The sequence below is a fragment of the Leishmania major genome, chromosome 34 (genome assembly GCF_000002725.2).
Source record: "Leishmania major strain Friedlin complete genome, chromosome 34".
Taxonomy (NCBI): Eukaryota; Euglenozoa; class Kinetoplastea; order Trypanosomatida; family Trypanosomatidae; genus Leishmania; species Leishmania major.
In genome coordinates this window covers 1006497-1020388 of record NC_007286.2, presented here as the reverse complement: position 1 = coordinate 1020388, position 13892 = coordinate 1006497, and the positions used below count along the sequence as shown (strand labels likewise).

The 13892-nt window shown below is 61.8% G+C and overlaps 3 protein-coding genes across 3 annotated transcripts; all 3 read left to right on the top strand.

The window, feature by feature from the left end:
- Nucleotides 1-1722: 1722 nt before the first annotated feature.
- On the top strand, nt 1723-3348 carry LMJF_34_2270 (conserved hypothetical protein; the record flags this gene model as incomplete). Its single annotated transcript, XM_001686273.1, has 1 exon — nt 1723-3348. One exon carries the CDS (start codon nt 1723-1725, stop codon nt 3346-3348), a length of 1626 nt encoding a protein of 541 aa, XP_001686325.1.
- Nucleotides 3349-4098: 750 nt separating this feature from the next.
- Nucleotides 4099-6516, top strand: LMJF_34_2260 (ATP-dependent RNA helicase-like protein; the record flags this gene model as incomplete). The annotated part of the gene is made up of 1 exon (XM_001686272.2): nt 4099-6516. One exon carries the CDS (start codon nt 4099-4101, stop codon nt 6514-6516), a length of 2418 nt encoding a protein of 805 aa, XP_001686324.1.
- A 991-nt stretch (nt 6517-7507) lies between these two features.
- LMJF_34_2250 (conserved hypothetical protein) lies at nt 7508-13303 on the top strand (the record flags this gene model as incomplete). The annotated part of the gene is made up of 1 exon (XM_001686271.1): nt 7508-13303. The coding sequence occupies one exon, from the start codon at nt 7508-7510 to the stop codon at nt 13301-13303; it is 5796 nt and encodes a 1931-aa protein (XP_001686323.1).
- Nucleotides 13304-13892: the final 589 nt, after the last annotated feature.

Genomic DNA, 13892 nt, shown 5'->3' with positions numbered 1-13892 from the left:
GCGGATGGTTTCCGAGGGGTTTCAGAGTCATCTGGTGATGGGCACGTACTTTGCAGCAAAACAGCGCTGCGATCCGTGAACGGGTTGGACTGCGCTGTGGATGGTGTTGCGCGAGCGGCGATGTGCAACGGCGCGTGCGTGTGCTCGGGTGGTGGTGCTCGTTGGGTTGTGTGCAGATCTTATTTGCGCATTCGTATATCGCTCTCCTTGCTCCTGCTGTTGCACGTTGGAGGACTGCAAGAGTCTTCTGGTGGGGCAGCGACACGGGGTAAAGGCAGCTTCGTTGGCGCGCTCCCGCCCTCACTCCCTGTGGCTGCTTCTCCGACGCACCGCACGCGCCTTGACGGTGTCGACGCAGTGACGCGGAGGCGCTTGCGCAATGGACCATGAAAGCGTCGCGGCTCTCTGGTCGTGCGCGTCTGAAGGTTTCGTGTGGGCATCTTTTACTGGAGCTGTGACACAGGTGCTGCGAGGAGCGTCGCGTCGTCAACACTTCTCGCACTCGCTCCCGCTTATCTTACTCTCCCTGTTCCTGTGTCTTCCGCACTCCCATGATCCCTGCGGCGGCGCAGCAGCATCTCGGCAAAGGGCAGAGCGTGCGTGTATCGGTGTCGCACCTTCGCGCACGCCTCGCCGTATCGTCGTTATTTCCTTTGCTGTGCTTTTTCTGTTTTGGCATGCTCGTTCTGCGCGCTTTCGTTTTCACCTCTCCGACGCCCCGATGACGAGGCGGACACCCCTCTCGCTGCGGGCTATCTCTGGGTCCAGTGCCACCACACTATGGGGGGACGCCAAGCAGCCCCTCCGCCCTCTCCGCGCCCAATGCCGAACCCCCTCTGGGGGTGCCACGGCTAGGTGCCTACGACGTATGAGGCGGCCAGAGCGATTTCGTGCCACTGTGAGGTTGACGTTTAGGTCGTGGACGGTGTGGTCTCAGACGGACCTGCGACAGCGAACAAGTCTACGTCCTTCATATGATGAGGCAGGGTGTCGGCGCGACTTGAGCGTTTTTTTTTTTACCGACCCTCGCGCTGCACATAGGGATGAGGGGCGCCTGAGCTACCCTGATGGGGATGCGCTAGGGGATGGCGGCCCGCATGGATGGGGAACGGCTGCGATACCACCTGCCGAGCGGGATTGGGTGGGCAGAGGTCGAGGCAGAGGGGCCTTGCTCGCAAGGCTGAGTCGGCGCATCGCTGGCGCGCGCGAGTCTAGCGTTGCCATCGCACCTCGCGATGGGGGGCGTGTGACACAGGGCCATTTGTGGGGGGGGGAGGAGGAGGGAGCTGGGGAGCTGAGCGGAGACTGACCTCGTGTTGTACGGCAGAGAAACGGATGCGTGATACGCCGCCCCGCCCCCTCCCTCCACTCCCCACACAGCAAAAGGAGGAACAACGCGCTTTTAGAGAAAAGGCTAACAGCTCCACAATAACGACCCCAGCAGCTCTCTCTCTCTCTCTCTCTCATGTACTGTCGTGTATGCGGCTGGCCGTACCCTCACCTTCTCTTTTCCCTTCCTCTTGCGTTTCGTTGTTTTCGTTCTCTTGTGTGACGGGCGGTGTGAAGCTGGCGCTCATTATTGGCGGCGCTTTCGCACATCTGTCTGCCTGCACACGTGTACGCGGACTCCACTGCCTGCTTGCAAGGTGGGTGAAAGGCACAACGGTACAAACGGATAGGCCAGCAAAGGTATTGAGTCGGACTTGGCTGTCGCCCCATGGGATGAGCGAAATGCAGGAGGCGCTCGAGAAGAAGGAGGCTTGGGATCGCCATCTTGAGTCGACGTTGCTACAACTGAGTCATTTCTACACCAGCCGCATCGAGCCGGTAGAGGCCTCCTACAACTACAATGTGTTCCGTCCCACGTGGTTCGCTGAGTCGATCAAGCAGAAAATGCCGCTCGTGACGTTTCTTGGCCCTTTCTCATCCGGCAAGTCTTCCTTCATCAACTATCTGCTGCAGGGCGACTATCTCATGACAGGACCGCAGCCCGTTACTGACAAGTTCACCGTCGTCATGTATGGCGAGCAGTTCCAGCAAATCCCAGGCCGTGTGCTCATGGCAGACAGCCGACTGCCCTACCGCTGTCTCTCGCAGTTTGGCGACGCGTTTGCGGAGTTCTTCGCCGGTGTGGTGGCGCCTCACCCCATACTGCGCTCCGTTTCGTTCATCGACACCCCTGGCATCCTTGAAGCTTCCGGCGATATGCACTCCCGCCGATACGACTACATCGAGGTGTGCCGATGGTTTGTTGAAAAGAGCGACCTCGTCTTCTTCTTGTTTGACCCGACAAAGCTGGACGCCGGGCCAGAACTGCGGCAGGTGTTCAGCAAGGCGCTCCTCCACGAGGAGAGCAAGATACGCATCGTTATGAACAAGGCCGACTCCGTGAGGGCACAAGAGCTGATGCGAGTGTACGGCTCCTTGTACTGGAACTTGTCGAACTTGGTGCGCTCAACGGAGCCGCCGCGGCTGTACGTGTCCAGCTTCTGGGATAAACCGTACCACGACGGCACCGACCACGCCCTCTTTGAGAAGGAGAAAGAGGATTTGCTGTACGAGCTAATCGTCACGATCCCGCTGCAGTCGCTCGACCGCCGCGTCACGTCCATGATACGACGCGCGAGTGACGTGCTGCTGTTCGCGCTCATCTGCGCCAGTTATCGAACCCGCCTACCGGCTGTCTTCGGCAAAAGCAAGGCGAAAGAGCGCTTCTATGAGGAGTACGAGACCATTGTAAAGGACCTGGCTTCGCGCTACCACACCAGCGAGAGCAGTTTTCCCAGATGCGCGGATGTGCGCGCCTTCCTGACCAGGGTCGACTCGAAGGACTTCCTTGACATCGAGAAGCTCGAGAAGCGCGGGTGGATCACGTCGCTCAAGAGTACCATCGACGTAGATCTCCCACGTCTGCTCCAGCCGCTCAAGGAATACTCGATGAGCGACCCGCGGGAGCGACGCGAAGCCATTCAGCTTCAGCGCAAGTATATGCAACAGCGAGCCACTGCAGCGCCTCCGGCTAGGGCAGCCACCGTAGCGAGTCTTGGGGGCAATGACCCACCTAGCGCAACCCCGAAAGCCGTCGTGTCGCCGCCCCCTGCAGCAGCACCTGCTGCGGGCAGTGTCTCGTCTACCATCGACGCGCAGGCGCAGATGGTAACAATGATGCTGCAGATGCTGGCCGCGCAGCAGCAGCAGCAACAGGCTAGTAGCCCCTCGATTGGTCAGACAAACCCTGGCGCAGCAGCAACGGTCTCGAATGACCAGATGCAGTTCACGATGCAAAGTATGATGGCCATGATGCAGCAGCAGATGCAGCAGCAACAGCCCCAACAGCAACAGCGGTAGGGGAGAGAAACGAGAGAGACGATTCCCTTACCGCGTAACACCCACCAAAAGAACCAAGCCGCTGGCCCAAGACGCGTGTCATTAAAGAAGGGTAGGGCAGGGATCGGTGAAGCGGGGCGGCGAGTACAAGTTGCGGCTTCTTTGCTTTGTCTTTGACGATACAGTGGCGATGTGAGCTTGTTTCGATGTTCTTCGACCTCTTGGCCTCAGCGGTCTCGCTCTTCCGTCTCGCTCTTTCGGTACCCGAACAAAAGCAGCGATAGTGCCACTTGCGCATGTTTATGCTCGATGGCCGTTTGTCGTGCGCGTGCGGGGTCTGGTGGGGGTGGGGAGGAGGATTTGGGCTTTCTTCTGATAGGCGTTACATGCTTCCGTCGACCCTTTCCCCGCGTAGAGGGCCACGGTTTCCGGCTGCAAACGCACGTATGCCATGGAAACATCGATGCGTTTTTTTTCCTGTTTGTGTGTGTGTGTGTGTGTGTGTCGGTGAGGTGGGGGGAGGGCGCCTTAGGCTCTGTCAAGCGCATCAGCTCAACACCAAAAGTGAGCAGTGTGGAGCATGGTGAAAGAAAAGAAGACGGCATGTATGTCTTTGATCACCATAATCACTTCGCTCATCTGATTGCGGTTGACGCGCGTTGCATCTATGGGTAATGAGCCCTCCGTCCTCCCCCCTTTCCCCCAATCTCGCCATCACGTCGCATTGCCACAGCTCTGCGAATGGAAGCGGAGTCTGCCGTCATGTGACACATGCTGTCGTGGGTGAAAATTCCCATGCTCTTGCACCCCGCCCTCCATCGTCTTGCGTTGCTTTTCTGTCTGTCTTGCTGCAAATTTTGTACGTTGCCTACAGCGCACCTCATGGCCCTCAAGCGCGTGCGCGAAGAGGCCGCCGAGAACGGCGAAGTCGGCCTCGGCGACACACTGGTCTCCCAACTCCCGAAGAAGCGTCCTGACATGGCTGCCTGCACCTCCAGCTCCGCATTGAGTCCTTTCACGCGGCAACCCTTCTCGGCCCGCTACCGTCAACTGTTGCAGTCGCGTCAGCGACTGCCTGTGTTCGAGAAGCGCCATCTTATACAGGAGACGGTGCGAACCAACGCTGTCACGTTGCTCGTGGGCGAGACGGGCAGCGGCAAGACGACGCAGGTTCCTCACTTCCTTGCGGAGCTGCAGGACGCCTTCACTGGCGTCATCGCCTGTACGCAGCCGCGTCGTATCGCGGCCATCTCCGTTGCCACTCGCGTGGCCGAAGAAATGGACGTGCCCCTCGGTGCGCATGTCGGCTACCACGTCCGCTTCGACTCGCGCCAGTGCGACGCCACGCGGGTGCTCTACATGACGGATGGCATGCTGCTCCGTGAAGCGTTCACGGATTCCGACCTCCAGAAATACAGTGTCGTGGTGGTGGACGAGGCGCACGAGCGGACGATCGACACGGATGTGGTTCTCGGCCTCCTGAAGCGGCTCCTCACACGGCGTCCGCTTTTCCGGCTGGTGGTCATGTCGGCCACGCTGGACGTGGCGAAGATTCAGTCCTACTTCCCCGGCGCGCCCCTCGTGCACGTCTCGGGGCGCATGCACGACGTGGACGTCTTGTACATGCCACATCCGGTGCGCGATTACGTGGAGGCGACTGTGTCGTGCGTGCTTCAGCTGCATGAGCGCGAGCCGGCCGGGGATATTCTCTGCTTCTTGACTGGCGAGGCGGAGATTGAGCGGGCTGTCGCTGCACTTCACCAGGCCCTCGGCTCGAGCTCTGCAGCCGCCTCCAAGGAGCAAAACGCGCCGACGCAGGGGCCTGGAAAGGGCTTGACGGTTCTCAATACGCCGGCGGACGACCTGGCGCGGCCGACGGAGGTGGTGGTGGTGCCTCTCTACGGTTCTCTTAGCCTCCAGGAGCAGCAGAAGGTGTTTGCCACCTATCCCCCCAACACGCGCAAGGTTGTCGTGGCCACGAACATTGCCGAGACGTCCGTCACCATTGACGGCATTGTCTACGTCGTGGACTGCGGGTATCAGAAGCAGAGCTTGTACAACTCCGAGGCACGCGTGGACTACTTGCTGCCCGCGGTTATTAGCAAGGCTTCGGCAGAGCAGCGCACGGGCCGCGCTGGCCGTACGCGGCCTGGCAAGTGCTTCCGCCTCTTCACGTCGGCCGACTTTGCCACCTTTCCCGATCAAACGCATCCGGAGATACTACGCACGAACATTGTGAACACCGTGCTGCTGCTGCTCACGCTTGGCGTTGCTAACCCTTGCGAGTTCCCCTTCATCGACCCGCCCTCGGACCAGGGCATGAGTGACGCCTTCTACCAGCTCTTGTACTTCGGCGCCGTGGATGACGGGTTGCAGCTCACAGACTTTGGCCGACGCATGGCCGTGCTCCCTGTGGATGTCTGCTTGGCACGAATGCTGCTCATGGCCCCCAAGCACGGGTGCGGTGCCGACGCCGCGGTGGTGGCGGCGATGCTGGAGGCTGGAAACGCGTTCAGCCGCCCACCATCGCGGTTGGCCGAGGCTCGTGAGGCGCACGCGCGCTTCGACAACGCCGACGGCGACCACGTTGCGCTTTTTCGCGTCTTTCACGCGTACTTTAAGAACCAGCAGAACGGCAAACGCTTCTGCTACGAGAACTACCTACGACACCAGACCCTACAGCAGGCGGTGCAGGTGTACAAGCAGCTGCGGCGGTTAATGAGCCAACTTATGATACCAGTGCAGTCCACCTACATCCCAGAGCGCGAGTACGTGGACACGGTGGCGCTTCGCAAGGCTGTGCTGGAGGGATTCTTCACACAGGTCGCCTTCTTGACTCCCGTGGCACCCATCACCCATAGAGCTGGAGCGGACCCGACGACGCGCGTCTACCGCACCGTCCGGGACGCCTTGAGTGCGACGCTGCATCGTCAGTCCGTGCTGGCGGCGGCGCACAAGTTACGCGCGCTTCCAACCTGGATCGTGTTTGACCGTCTGGAGGTGCAAGGGGACTCCGGGACGTTTATCCGAACCGCCTCAGCAGTGGAGGTGGGCTGGCTGCTGGACGTCAGTGACTTCTACACGGACCTCAGCGAAATCCCAGACGGCGAGATTGCGCAGGTGCTGCGCCGTGCTCGTGAGGTGGAAAGTAGTGCACACCCGTGCAAAGCCACGCGTGAGAGTGTGTAGCGCGGCGCGGAGGACCCCAGCGGCGTGCTTGCCATTTTTGAGCCTCGTTCCTTAACCGCGTCCCATGGCCGCAGACGATGGGAGGACACCTCCTCGCTGATTTCCCTTCGTCGCGTTTAAAAAGGATTCATGTCGACGATGTCGCCCGCTCCACGGAGCAGATGTCGTGCGCACCACAGTAGACAAACAAAGGCCCCCAATGGAACAGACGCCCTTTTTGTGTGGCTGTTTCCTAGCCGTTGCTCAACGGACGTCCATGCGTGTCGTCGACGCAGCAGGCTCAGCAGTGCACGGCTCGAGCGCTACCGGCCGTGCTGAGTAGACCGCACATGGGGGTAGGGGCGGATGAAAGCGGAAACGCCGCAGAAAAAGCCTCCCCCGCCTCCCTCTTCTCCTCTCCCCTCGCTCACGCCCTGCCGTGTTTGTCGAGTTGTTCAACGCTCTGCGCGCACCGCCTGCGTCCACTTTTGCGTCCTGTCGCCTTCATGCTTTTATGCGTTTTCCCTTTCTTCCTTTTCGTGTGCGTGCTCATGATCCCTGTTTATTGCCGCGCAGCTGTCACAGCTTGCGCGCAGGAACGCACACACATAGACCTGCACACATCAACACACTCTCTGCCGTTGCACGGAACGGAGGAGGCGAGGCAGAGAGAGAGAGAGAGAGAGAGGGAGACTGCCGCCCCCTCACCTCGCGCCCCCTGTCGTACAAAACGCGAATCCATAAAAAAAAACGCACATAAACGCGGGTGACGCTTCCGGCACGTCACTGCGAAGTGAATCGCGGGAGGTGGCATCGAGCAGTCCCCTTGTTCCGCTGACGCACGCAAGCAACCACCTCTTCTTTGTGTCCCTCTATTGACAAGCGTGTACGTTGCTACGGAGAGAACGAGAAATCACGCGTAGTTGAGATACATATTCACATAGACGTACCTAAGGATAGATTGCCCTTTTCCTTTTTTTTTACAAATCTTTCTGTACCTCAGCGCGCCGTCATGAGCAGTGCTTCGCCGCCTCTACCGCAGCGCGGCGACGCTGTGCAAGTGCAGCTCGTGAACGCAGACGGCAGCACCATTGCACAGCGTCCCATCCATATTGAGGAGCTGTTGCAGCAGAAGGATCACACCGTGGATATCGGCGCTGGAATTGCCCTGCGCCTCGAGGCGCTGAATGCCGAACAGGACTACAGCGACGATAACGACACCAGCGCACCCGATGACTCTGCTGACGACGAAGAGGAGACCAAAGGCTCTGCCGAGGGCGCCGGAGCTCGAGACGAGTCCGCCGCCGCTGCTGCCCCACCTCCCGGCACGCAGGCCACCATGGACTGGTACGACGTGCTGGACGCGCTACGCCGCGAGCAGCTCGATGTCAAGCGCAACGCGGCTGAGGTGGAGGACACCATGAGAAAGTCGGGTGAGGGCGAAGGCCGCCTTGTCACGCGACATTTCAATGAGTCGCGCAGTGCGGCCACGCCGCTGAAATGGTTTTCCAAGGCAACGGGCCTCGAGGGCAAGGCCGTCGCCGCAGATGATGCCGCCAGGAGCTTGCCGCCGCCAGGCGCGTCTCGGCGTGAGGTGTGGGCCTCTCTAGCACCGGCGAAGAATAACACGCATCCGCCCAACTACAAGGTTCTCCGCTACGTCTCTTATATGCCGGTGCTAGAATACCGGCGTTTTCGCCCCACCGCCCTTGCCTTTCACGCAGCGGCGTCGTACTTGAGCCGAAAAGATTTCGGCCAACGCCTGCTCGTCTACGGCGGCGTTTCCTTTGGCGCCCGCACCGTGGAGCAGGAGCTGTACGAATTTTCTATACTGACGGGCAACTGGCGCCGCGTCGAGGGACGACAGCTCGTCCCGGCCGGTCACTACGGTCACACAATGACAGTGGTCGAGTCGTTTGACCGCCTCGTGGTGGTAGGCGGCATCGGGCCCGGCGGTGCGGCGGTTTCAAAGGAGAAGAGGCAGGCGTGGGTCACCGATCCGCTGCGCGCGCCGCGGTATCGATGCTTGTGCCCACTCCTGCATTGTCGTGCCGGGCAAGCGGCAACTGCGTTGGCGCGCGCGGACAGGACTGCTGCGCCGCTGCCCCTCTCTGTTTCGCATGTCTCGGTCGGCTTTGTATCGCTGCTCTTCGACATGAACCTGAGTGATCAGACCTGGCGTGCCATCCAACCCGCCACGCAGTTTCCGCTGGTGTATCATACCACCGTGCACTTTGGCAAGGAGCTTTTTGTCTTTGGTGGGTTGACAGATGATCTGCGCGTGTCGGGGCAGCTGCTTGCCATCAACTCCGCCACGTACGCGGTTCGCCGCATCAAAACTAGCGCTGGCTCGTCCAGTCGATTCCGACAGGGGGTGGCACCGGATGATGAGGCGGGGGAGATGCACAGTGGCAGCGACCTGGACGAGGGCGAGGCTGCGGGGCCGGGGCCACGCTTTCTGCACACGGCAGTACGCTACGGCCCGTACATGATTGTCTACGGCGGCTACGACGCGCAGAATGAGGTGCTTGGTGACTGCTGGGCGTTTGATATGGCGAATGAGCGCTGGGAGCAGCTGCGGTGTCGCGGCGAGGCGGCCGGCCGCGCAGGACACGATTGCTGTGTCGTTGGCTGCCGCATGCTCGTCACAGGCGGCTTTGAGTCGTCGCTCGATGAAGCCGGCAAGGCAGCGTCGCCAGTGACGACAGTGATGGAGCTGAACCTTGTGCCGACAGTGCACGGGGAGCACATATGGCGTGCTGAAGTCCGCGCCCACCCGCCCTTGCCGCCGCTCGCCTTCACGCGGTGCGCACCGTGCGGCGACGACCATTCGTTCCTTCTCTTTGGCGGGCTGACGAAGCGGGCGCGACACCCCAGTCAGTCCCGGTCGGTCGGCAAGCGCTTCGCCTCCGCGAAACGCCATGCGGCGGCCTCCGCTGCGGAAGAGAGCGGCGCGGATGATGCGGTGGACAGCGACGTGGACGTGGACAGCCGCCCCGCCTCCCACAAGGTGTCAGAGCGCGGGGCATCGTTGGCGGCGCGCCACGGACTTTGGAAGAGGCTTGCACCGTTCGACGACGGTCTTGTTTTGACTTTCCCAGAAAAGCGGCGGCGCAGCAAGGGGGCCAAGGACGAGCCGGTGGTGAACGCGCGCGGCATCGAGGTCGCCGCTGACGAACTGCCGGAGCACCTCAAGGCCTTTGTGCGCCGGCAGGAGGACTTTGTGAGGAAAAAGGACGCCGCTGCTGCAGAGACGATTCGCAAGACAACTCTAGAGGAGCAAGAGGAAATGGAGCCGGCGCTGTACCTCACGGATGCCGAGATCGAGTTGCTCTTGCACCGGAGCGAGGAGTGCTGCGTTGCGTTTGCGGAGCGCTACAAGATGAACACGCTGCCAAGCAATGTGCCGGACCGCGAAGAGCGCGTGCATCTGATTGAGGAGTGCATTTCCAAGAGTCGCCAGATTCGGGATGTGATGCGCTCTATGAAGGGTTCGGCGCCTGGCGTCACCGCCGTCAAGTCGAAGACGCACCGCAAGCGTGCTGGGCAGAAGTTCGAGGACTACTCTGCCGCAAAACCCTTCCGCCGCGTTGTCGTGATGCACCTGCTGGAGAGCATCAAGCAACACCTGTCACGCATGCATCGACTCAACAAGGCGCTGTTGACGGTGGACTGGCCTGAAAAAGAGGGGTTCCTCGAGGCCGTGGACGACATGCAGAACTCCGTCCACGCTGTGTCGCGCGCCATCAATGGCGTCCTCAACAAATACATCCAGCACCGAGTGGAGTCCCTCATGAAGGGAGTGGACAAGCACAAGGAGGTGATGCGGCTGCTTACGCAGGTGGTGGAGAAGAACCTGCACGACAAGATATGGGGCATCGAGGCAGCGCGAGATGAGAAGCGACAAAAGCACCAGCGCGCCCGTGCTGCCGTGGCGGCTCCTGGGCAGCCGGCGGCTGCGGCGCGTAGTGGAAGCTCATCTCCGGCCGCGAGACGAGGTCGCTCCGCCCGCAGCCGCTCGCTTGGCGGCGGCTACCACGCTGATGAGAGTAAAGCTGTGGTATGCATGATGGACAGGGAATGGCACGGCCTGCTGAACCGCGCCCGCATGGTGGAGAAGTGCGCCGGCCATCTGCGCCGCTACTGCGAGGAAGGCGCGGCGACCAGCGACACAGCGCCGCTGTCAGCTCTGCCGCCACCACCAGCACCGCCGCCGCCGCGACCATCCGTCGAGGGACCCCTTTCGTTGCCTCTTGCGCCGCAGCAGGCACCTTCGTTGATGATGCAAGTCCAGCCCTCTCTGCAGGCGCCTACGCTGGCGCCAGGTGGCTTGATGGCGCCACCGGTTCTCCTGCCCGCCAGCGTGCCGCTTGCGGGCTTGCTGACGAGTGAAGCTCCAGAGGTTCCTCCTGTGGCAGCCCCCGCGTCGACTGCGGGTGAGGCTGGTGCGGCTCGACCGCGCGAGATCATGATTCAGCGCTCGAACGAACTTCGAATGACGACGGCGACGGTAGCGGAGGAGGTGCGCAAAGCAGCTCTGGACTTTCACGCAGCGCTTGCCCAGGCGGCTGCAGCGTTGCCATCGGCGAGTTCCGCACATGCATCGTCGGCGACGACGACGGTGAGCCACCCCACAGCCGCACCACCGCGGACGACAGTAGGTGCCGATATCGTCGCCCCCACCACTCCGACTCCACAACTGCCGGTCCCTGCCGTTATGTCGTCGCACACGACAACAGCGGCGGCGATCCCTGGACCCACGCTGGCTTTCCAATCATCTCCATCGGGCGCCAGCTCCTCTTCGTCGTCGGGATCGTCGCGGTCGTCGTCGTCTTCGGGGTCGTCGGGTCCGGCAGCCGCCACCGTGATGCGCGGTCCGTCGTTGCAGCTGCCGCCAGGAGGCTCCTTACCATTCGCCACGGCGGCGCCGCCGGAGTCGACGGGGTTCGTGCGACTGCAGCAGCCAGTGACGGCGTCCGTGGGGCTGAGCACAGAGGCGCCGCTTGCGAATGTGCAGCAGCCCCAACTCATTCTGGCAGCAACGTCTTCGCACGATGCCGCACCCGGCGCTTCCCGTGGTAGCCGCAATCCAAAGACAACCTCTGCTGCGCCGGCGCAAGCTTCCACAGTTCAGGGACATGCGGTATCCCTGAGCGTGCTGCGCCCCATTCTCGCAGCGAAGGAGTCCCTCCAGCAGCTCCAAGACAAGGTGACTCTGATACGCCTGAACGAGTGGGACGTCAGCGACCTCGCCGGCGCGCCGCAGGACGTGAAGGTGGAAAAGCTCTACAGGCGTCTCAGCAAACTGCTGACCGGAGTGGCGCAGTGTGTCACGGCCACCTTCCTGGCCAAGGCTGGCGCGAGGCCGCCTCGTCTCCGCCCCACTTCCGTCTCTGTAGGGCCTCCGCCGCAGCGTCCAAGGAGCAAGAAGTCGACGGGCGAGGCAAGGACCAGCGGCGCAGCCACAAAGCGGGCCTCGCAGTCGAAGTCGCTCACCTCGGTGGCGGAGGCGCGCGCGATCTCTGCGTCCGCGGTCTTTTCGCAGACGTTGTTCTCCGGCGCGGGAGGCGACAAAGGAGATCCTTCTCGCGAGGGCCGCGGCGCGGCAGTGGGGGCGCTGCCCGGCGCCGCCGACGGCAACGTGGGAGACACCCTGAGGCTGATGCCGCTTCCTCCGCCCGTCCATAACCAGGTCGATGACGCTGATGACGGATGGCTGTCGAAGCGCTCTCGCCCCACCTATGGCGAGGCAGCTGGTGTACCTCTGGTTTCACATGAGGCGCTCCTGAGGGATGTCCGGCCAGCGGTGGTACCTACCGCTGCCGCATTCACCAGTGCAGCCGGCCCATCCGCCGTGGAGGTGCACGCGGTGTACCCGGACGCACGCACGGTGCCGAATGCCAGTGCCACTAGCCTTTTGTGCGGCAGCGTGGCCCCACCGGCCATAGCGGCGGGTCCGTGGGCACCCGCGGTGAGCTCAGTGCAGAGAAGCGGAACGGCGCCTGTTGTGGCGCTGAGTGTCGTGCCAAAGGTTGTAATGCCGGCAGGAGCGAATGACGTGAGCACCGACGAGGCTGGGGCGGCCTACATGACACAATCGCCACGGCGGCGCCGGCGTTCCACGATTGCAGATCTCACGCAGCTGCGTCACCTTTCCCAGAACCGGCTGCATGACGGCAGTTTCGGTGATGGAACAGCCAGCAGCGGCGACGGCATAGACCCTGTGACCCGCGAGCCGGTCACAAATATCACGAGGGGCAACTTTGTCGTAAACGCGGACTACCTTTCTCGTGTGGCGCCGCATGCGTTGCTGGCGGCGACCACTGCCGAGATAGAGCTGCAGGGGGGCGCCGGGGGCATGCAGCAGGCGTGGTCGGACATCGATGAGGACTATTTCTACTTTGGTCGGCCTGTAGGGAAGCGCGCGACGGCTGCCGAAACGGTGGTGTCTGGCCCTCCCTACATCTCTAACCGTCCGCGTGGTGGCGTGGGCGTGTCGCCGCCCGTGGGAACGGTGATGGGATCGCCGCGTGTGAATGCGGAGTTAGCGGCTTCGCCAATTCGCGGCATCCCCGGCGTCATTCCTGCGTCGACGGCACTGCGCACGCGCTCCTCTACGGCGCGGGGCAGCAGCAGCGGTCGTCGGGTGTCGGATCACTACCTGTCATCGACAGCGTCGCAGTTGCTGAAGTTGCACACAGCGCGACCAGTCGTGCTCAAAAGCGGCTCGAAGCACAGCTTCTTCACCCCTGGGGAGCTGCATCTGATGCAAGCCCGCGAGCGGCTGCGGTCAAAGTCGTCCATGTGATCGACGCGCACGCATATGTTGCTTTTCGGCGCGAGACAGACTCTGCGGGATATCCCCGCATGCTCATCGTGGGTGTGCCAGCGCTTAGGTCCATGTGCGCTCGACAGCAACTTTCTGATACGTTTCTGCGCAGACCCATTCGCGCGCGCGACAGAGAAAGCGACGATGTGGTGCACACAGAGGCGCGCGCCGGAGCACGTGTCCAGGGGCGGTCCGAAGTGAGCGGCCAATAGAAAATAGATGCAGAGTGGATAAGATGGATGAAGGCGTCGATGAAGCACGCTTGACGGCCACTGGCGCGCTTGCCTTGCTTTGCCGGTGCTTGGGTACTCTCCCTTTTATCCCGGCTCCACGCAGAGGAACACCGGCGTCATATACAGTTGCTTCTCTCCCCAGCTCTCGCATCTGGACGGATATAGACGGCGTGTGGCGTATGGTGTGTGTGTGTGTGTGTGCTTGTCTCTGGGGGTATGCCGGGAGGTATATCGCATGTGTGTGTGTGTCGTCTCCTCTTCGTTCCGTCCATGAAGCGAACAAAGCGCGCGGAGCAGGAAGCAGACGTCGAGTGTGTGCGGGAAAAAAAAAGAGA